The sequence below is a fragment of the Morus notabilis genome, unplaced genomic scaffold (genome assembly GCF_000414095.1).
Source record: "Morus notabilis unplaced genomic scaffold, ASM41409v2 Scaffold1084, whole genome shotgun sequence".
NCBI lineage: Eukaryota > Viridiplantae > Streptophyta > Magnoliopsida > Rosales > Moraceae > Morus > Morus notabilis.
Genome location: NW_010361049.1, coordinates 1112 through 9015, shown reverse-complemented (window position 1 = coordinate 9015; position 7904 = coordinate 1112). Strand labels below are relative to the sequence as shown.

Here is a 7904-nt window from a genome sequence, read left to right as displayed (position 1 = left end):
ATTAATATATATATATATATATATATATGATAATGGGAAACTTAAAAATGGGATTCACAATCCCCATGAACTGCTGATTTAGTAGCTCATTGAGATTCCTCCATTTGGATTAAACAAAACCCAAATGGGGGAATTTCAGGTACAATTATATACATGTGATACAAGCATATAGAATTGTTTTTCTTGACTTGAGTAGGGTTTTCTTCTGGGTAGTTGTATTCTCTTAATGAAGAGCTTAATTTTGCCCAATATTAGAGTCTTCTGATCTAGATATGCTCGCAAAAACACAGCCCTTAAAGTCACCAGAAAAGGCGGCTGATCCTTCGGAGGCCGACCCCTTCTCAGGAAGCATATATTGCCTTCAAACTTAGGGTTTCTCCTTAACTTGTTGATCAATATCTCATCACCAGTTCTTCATTATCTTTTATTCACAAGTACTATTATTACTTATGTTTCTAGGGTTTTGCTGATTTTTCCTAGTGAAAGTTAAACATATAATACCAACAAATTAACTTGTGATTATCTATGGATCATGAAAGATCAAGTACTGATCATAGTACAGATAAAGTGCTTGTCGACGAAGTGATGCTTCCAGGTTTTAGGTTTCATCCAACGGATGAGGAGCTTGTTGGGTTTTATCTCAAGAGGAAGATTCAGCAACGCCCTCTCTCCATTGAGCTCATCAAACAGCTTGACATCTATAAATATGATCCCTGGGATCTTCCTAGTAAGATATACTTCATCATATGCTATTCCTATATATATATATATATATATATATTTATTACTTCGGTTATATATATATATATATGTCTATGTGTGTCATTTCAACTTCTTGATGAGATGAGTTTTTCCTTATTTCTTCATGTATGTATGTATGAATATCTTTGATTTAAAAGAGTTTTTGAAGTCCTTTGCACCAAATCTAACATGCATGCCATTTTCAATGGAGACTAACTAGCTTTTTGTTCCAAAAATTGAATATTATATTAGAGTTGGCGAGTACGGGAGAGAAAGAGTGGTATTTCTACTGCCCTAGAGACAGGAAATACAGGAACAGTGCAAGGCCGAACCGGGTTACCAGAGCTGGGTTTTGGAAGGCCACGGGAACCGACCGGCCCATTTACTCCTCAGAGGGCACCAAGTGCATTGGCTTGAAGAAATCTCTTGTTTTCTACAAAGGCAGAGCTGCCAAGGGCGTCAAAACTGACTGGATGATGCATGAGTTCCGCTTGCCTTCTCTTACCGATCACTCGGTTCCTTCATCGAAGAGATCACTGGACAAAAGCTTTCCAGCTAATGTAATGTGCCTTACAAAAACACATATCTCATAATACTGTTTACTAGTGTTAATCAAACACAGATTCACGCGTCAACTCTGAATCTCTATAGTTACACTTAAAACTCGCCTAGTTTTGTATGACTTGCGATATCTTGTATTTTTCGTTGTATATATTCTTAAACTTTGTAGTTCATTGGACTTGCAGGATTCATGGGCAATCTGCAGAATATTCAAGAAAACCAACTCAACAGCTCAAAGAGCTCTTTCTCATTCTTGGGTCTCTCCCTTACCAGAACCAATTAGCTCATCTGATCATATTTTGTTTGCCAAACCCACAAATAACAGTCAGTTTAGTTCAGAGACGAGCATTAATATGTCGCTCACACCAAGAACCAGTACTCCTACTTCATCAGCCAACTATTTTGGTAGCTCTAACAACGACATGCAAAACTCATCCCCCAATAGTACTACTACCACTTTCTCTCCCGTTGACTTTGTCCCCTACAAACCCTATTGCGCAGACTATTCTCCTAACTTGCTATTTCCACCTCTTCAAACTACTTCTGGAGTGCAAGCTGCAAATGACAATATTACCCCTTCCATGTTGTTGAACATGTCTTCCATTCTTGGAAACAATCATTTTGGTTGTAGTAGTACTTCTAAGGCTTCTCATCATGAGGATCATATAGACTTGATCAGTGGACTATCATCAGTACAAGAACACTGTAATAGTAATGGCTTCTCGTATGATCATATACTACAAGAAAATCTAGGCAATAATATTATCGGTACTTATGATCATATGATCAAGAATCACTCAGAAGCTCATCATGATCAGTGGGAGGCTGTTAGATCCCTTGGATTTCCCTTCAATTTGCCTTTGCCTTTGAGTACCGTCGTGGCGGATCCGTGGAAACCGAGCATGATTTGGGACTCTTTGCCATGTCCAACTGAAATGTCCACAAATTTCCCCACTACCAAATGCTATACTTAGTCCAAGAGCTAGCTAGAGATATGCAGATTATGACAGAAAGCATTGTTTTTGTAGCTTTGTTTATTTAGTAATTAGTTTTTGCAGAAAGTTTCTTTTGTTTGTATAATGATCCTTTTGTGAGGCCGCAGGAGAAGCTAGCGTGGTCAATGAAATAGAATGTGAACTCTGGTTTACGGAAATCAAAGCTTTTGACTGACTCTGTCAATATGGTGCATATGATGTTTTATATGTTTTTATTTTATTTTTATTTGAAATCGTGCATATTATGTATACTTGTATGTGTATGTGTGAAAAACACGACAAAATACATATTAAGAGTTAAGATTCAAGGAGTAGGACAGGAAGGACTTGTGCTGAAGAGAATAGACAGTCACATCAGTTACGATTGTCCTTTATATAAATAGGGCCCGTTTAGTTCGTTGATTCGAGTTGAGATGTGATTTTATATGAGAGTTTTTTACTGTACTAAAAAAGTTAGATGTGACTGTTTCTAAGAGTTTTTACTGTAGCAAAACTCAAATTATAAACTTGAATCGGTGAAATAAACAGGGTAATATTCTCTCAACTTAATAATGAGGCATTTAAACTCTACACCTTGTGATAGAGTTAGATGTGGAATTAGTGTTAGGTTATATCTGCAACCACAATATTGTCGTTAGTAGTTTTATGATTTATATTTTTTGGTATTTGTTGGCAACACACATATGTGAAGTTGTGAATGAAGATGAAGCACTATTTTCATCAAGTTGTTAGATGTTTTACTTTAGTTTTCTTTTAACATTCGTTCCCTCAAAAATTGACTAATAGACAGTAGCTACTTTGAAAAAGAGATGCATATAGTAAATGCTTATGTTCAATTGTAATACTTGGCACAATTGTTATTTAGTGGGTACCAACTCAGTTGGATGTGTTGCTCCTCTATCTCTCCATTTATTATTACTATTATTATTTTTTTAAAATATGCTTAACCGAATTGAATAATAAAAAAAGTTGTTATAGATCGTTATGGCGCAAGCATTGGCACTACTAGATTGGCCATGCGTATTCTGAAATGGTTAATGCACCCTCTCTCTCTCTCTCTCTCTCTCTCTCTGTCTCTCTCTATAATTATGAGTCAGGACGTATATAAAATTACGACATTAATGCACTTTTTCTTGGTCCAAAAAGCTAGTAAGAAGGTATTGGTTAGTTATCTATAACCTATTTGATTAGTTAGTTCATTTAAGCTGATTGCATCACTAGATAAAATTGAAACAAAGAACATTGTTTAATCAATAATTTTATTTCTGCCACAAATGTTCAATGCAGCATCTGCCACAATTTTCCTTCTCAAAAAATGCTTGAGGTGGGAACTTGGCTACCTGCAATAAAAACTAAAAAGAACATACCAGCTTATCTGGTAGAAGACTAGCATGGTGATAACTGATAATATCTTTCCTTTCATTTTAGTCAAGCGTTTTCTCAACTAGAAGAAAATACACGTTAAGCATTTGGAAATGGTATCCACGGATCTTGTCATCCGGCCAAGCATTTTGCAAGAAGTGAACCCTGCCACGAATTATAGTTTGAGCCTGAGTTACCCTCTCAAGAAAATTCATTTTATCAATATCATCCCTTCCTCTACTTGTTTGATGGGTGTTGTTCTACCGTGCCTGAATGCGATATGTTCGCGAACTTGAACGATGGACTTGTGGAATAAACAATATACTAGCAAATCCTAAAGGGTTTTTTGCATTGGTGTTGGAATAGTAAAATAGAACAATATACTTGCAGACCAGCATTCACACGGCGAATTAGATCTCTGCCGCCCTAGAACAACCTCTGATAAGGACCTTTTCGGCTTTTCTAAAAGAGGAATCGTGTTATAGCCAGCAAAAACCATTACTAGCTGGTACTCTGTGAGTTGCAGATAAACGCCTCCGAAATATACTGGAACAGATTTTCAAAAAGAGAGGAGAAAGGTAAGAGCAACTGATTTGGTATTTTACACAAAGCAATTCCAAGATGAGTTGATTCCAACACGGTACCACCAACTGATGAACAAATAGAAAAGTGGATTTTCGACAAATGAACCACTAGAAATCACAATTTAAACCATCCAAAGCAAAATTTAAAGAAACCAAGTCGGAATGACATCCTAATAGTTTGTTTTCGCCATCATATAGCCAAAATTACACTATCAGTTTATCTCAAACTTAGCTCTTTGAGGCTTGCTTTTCCTTTGCCTTCTGAATCTTCAACACCTTTTTCACAATCTTTTGCTCTTCCACCAAAAACGCGCGGATGATCCTGCACAATAGGAAAAACAAACACAGGCTCAACAAACAGATGAGTAACTCGAAACCAGTAATTCCTAAATGTTATTCAAGAACAAACATACCTTTCTCTGACAGCACCACCAGAAAGCACTCCACCGTAGGCACGGTTGACGGTCCTGCGGTTCCTGGATAATCTGGACCTCTGGTATTCAGCCGGTCTCAAGTGGGGAATCTGCATAAACATAGCCAGAATGAAAAGTTGAATCAAAGATGCAACTAAACTAGCCGTTTAGTATACTGAGTAACTGAGGACAAGGTCGACTACCACAAACCCAAAACCCAAAAAAAAAAAAATGCTGAGGACAAGCTCATCCATATCTCATAAGGCTACTGCTTTTGGAGAACGTGAGTAGATTAAAGTGTACGCTTACCAAAAATAAGGTGGGCAGTAAATAGAATATCACAAAGAAACCCAAAGTGCATTCTAAACTTAAGAATTCTAAATGGGACCCTTGTACTCAAATCAAATGTAATATTCTACTCACAATTTTTAAACAACAGAATTTGAAATTTTGAACATGATTTCCACCTACTAATACTCATCCTAATTATGTCCATCTGCTGATAATTAATTATCTAAAAAAAATTTGCTATTGACTAACCCACCCTATCCACATAGATATACCATTTCTTCAGTAATGCTGACTGCTAACTTTTTCCAAAAAATTCACACAACTATTTTCTCATAGCATACACAATTATAAATTCCAGTTACTTTCACACATTGCTCAGAGAAACCGCCAATCATGCCAATTGGTGTAAACAAAAAGAAAATTAAAGCAGACCCATTAACGTAAAAGGAAACCTAATGCGATTACCACAATTATAAGCAACATTTCATTTCAGCTAAACAACAACTACAGAGAAAACAGAGAGAAAAATGAAAAGCATACCCCTTGAATTCTCTTGCCAGTAACAGGACATTTAGGCCCACTTGCTCTCTTCTTAGTAGTCTGATAAACTAGCTTCCCTCCTAATTAATCAAACAAACAAACAAACGAATAGATAAATCACAGTCTCCGAATCATATATAAGGCTAAAATCACCATCTACAAAATACCCAGAAAATGAAATCCACAGATGAGGCCCCAAGGAGCAACATTTTTAGAGTAAGAAATGCACATGTATGTATATATGTATATGTTTTGTATATTACCAGGGGTTTTGACGATTCTGTGCTGGTTAGATTTGGTGGCGTAGCTGTGGCGCTTGCGGTAAGTGAGACGCTGAACCATCTTGAGCTGATCGTGTCTGTCCCTGTTTCGGTATTAGGGTTTTAAAGCGATAAAGACCAGAGAGAGTTTTGCTTACATATATTACAATGATTGCTAATCAAAAGCATATGGGAATTTCTTGGCCGTTCGTTGCCCTAGATCGGAGGGCCGTAACCACGTCTTGCATGACCTTCTTCCGTTCGGGAAAGCCCACTTGAGGCCCAGTCAAAAGCCCAACGAGGAAACACAATTGAGAAAGAGAAAAGAGCTTATACAAGAAGTATACCACTTTCATTTAAAAAAAATATATTCAAGAAGTATACCGCTGTTTAAGAGAGAGAAAGAGAAAAAAAAACCGTCAGTTTTTAATCTCATAAAAATTACGGGCTCGTTTAATTCGCTGATTCGAGTTGAGATGTAACTTTATGTGAGAATTTTTTACTGTAATAAAAAAATTAAATGTGAATATTTATGAGAGCTTTTTACTATAACAAAACTCAAATTCTAAACTCGAATCGATGAAATGAATAGAGCATACACCTTCAAATTACAATAAATAATATATCTACATTATTTTTTAGTATTTTGACTTATGAAATAACCAAATTGTTTTTAGAGGGAATTTATATACGAGGTATATCCCTGTTTTGGAAAAGTTTTGCGATCTCCTTCTAAGGATAATCTAGTCACAAGTTAAAATTTAGTTTTGAGAGAAAAAATATAGATTTATGTATCAACTATAATTTAATGATATATTATTGAAAAGATTAAAACTTAATGGTATATTTTCTAAATAAACATATAATACATGATATAAAAAGATAGATAACCCTACATATAAAAGTAAAATTTTACTAGTCACGTAAAATATACTGAGTAAAAAGATTCAAAACATATAAAATGCAGTTAAACGCAAAAGAAATAAAATATTTTACAGACAACATAAATTAATATCATTAAATTGATTTTTGTGTCATTTTACAGAATAAATATGATTTTTATTAAATAAATTATTATGTATTCTTTCCTATTCAAGTCAAATCATGTTTATTTTGAAATACATATTTTTAATTAATTTATATCAAATATTCTTATTTATTAATTTATTGTACTAATCCATCTCAAATAATATTAAAAATTAATGAACTAAAAATTTAAATTAGATAGATATTAGTTTTATAACTTTGAATTTTTTCATTGTTTTTTTAATTTGTTTACTTTTATCGATTTTTAAAATTTTATACCTCCAATTTTATTGTTCTAATCTTATTCGCATTAATATCAAGGTTTTCTACCTTCCTATTTTATTGCTCTATGCTTCTTCGCATTAGTCTTTTTAGAAAATTATTGAACTTAATTTTAGAGTGAATGGGTATGTATTTTAAACTTTTAATTTTAATTAATACCATTTTATCTAATATAACTATTTGATCAAAAAATGATATTAATTAAGAGTAAATGATGAAATTCTAAACTCATACACTTTAGGAGAATTGCCAAAAATACCATCAATAAAATAATACTATTATATTTTTGCCACTATTTTTAAATTTATCTTATGCCACTAATAATCTACATGTTATCTTTTTATAATTTGCAGGTTATTTTTCGTAACCTACAAGCTATTACTTTGTTTATTACAGGTTATTTTCCGTAGTGCATTAAAATTTTATATAGTGTCATAAATAATAAAGTTAAAAAAATAATAATTAAATTTAAATTTTTCTCTACACATTAAGAGATATTTATCTCCTTTCATCCAAACTTTTTATTAAAAACTTTGCTCGATCTAAAAGATTTATGTGCATCAATAATTAACAATTATGTACTTCAATAACTAACAATTCACGCATTGAGGCATATGCAATTTTGTTTATTCATTAAATTTTTATAAAATTACTAAAAACAAGTACAATTGTAAAAAATTGTGATTATCACCTTTATATAGGAATAGCTAGTGGAATTTTGTTATAATTTTAGGATTTTATTTTGTTATTAATTGGTTATATTCTTCAACCAAAATTTTAAGAAAATAATAACAAATAATAAAAATAAAATTTCTTTATTTTGCTGAAAATAAAAAGAAACTATTACTG

General features: G+C 33.3%; 2 protein-coding genes across 2 annotated transcripts; one reads left to right on the top strand and one right to left on the bottom strand.

Annotated features, from left to right (window-relative positions):
• The first annotated feature begins 525 nt into the window (after positions 1-525).
• Positions 526-2276, top strand: LOC21384632 (putative NAC domain-containing protein 94). Its single transcript, XM_010098248.1, has 3 exons — positions 526-727; positions 994-1301; positions 1488-2276. The coding sequence occupies exons 1-3, from the start codon at positions 526-528 to the stop codon at positions 2274-2276; spliced, it is 1299 nt and encodes a 432-aa protein (XP_010096550.1).
• A 1925-nt stretch (positions 2277-4201) lies between these two features.
• Positions 4202-5888, bottom strand: LOC21384630 (60S ribosomal protein L34). Its single transcript, XM_010098246.2, has 4 exons — positions 5751-5888; positions 5488-5567; positions 4657-4766; positions 4202-4565 (listed from the first exon to the last, which is right to left on the bottom strand). The coding sequence occupies exons 1-4, from the start codon at positions 5827-5829 to the stop codon at positions 4472-4474; spliced, it is 363 nt and encodes a 120-aa protein (XP_010096548.1). The 5' UTR covers positions 5830-5888; the 3' UTR covers positions 4202-4471.
• Between the last annotated feature and the right edge of the window lie 2016 nt (positions 5889-7904).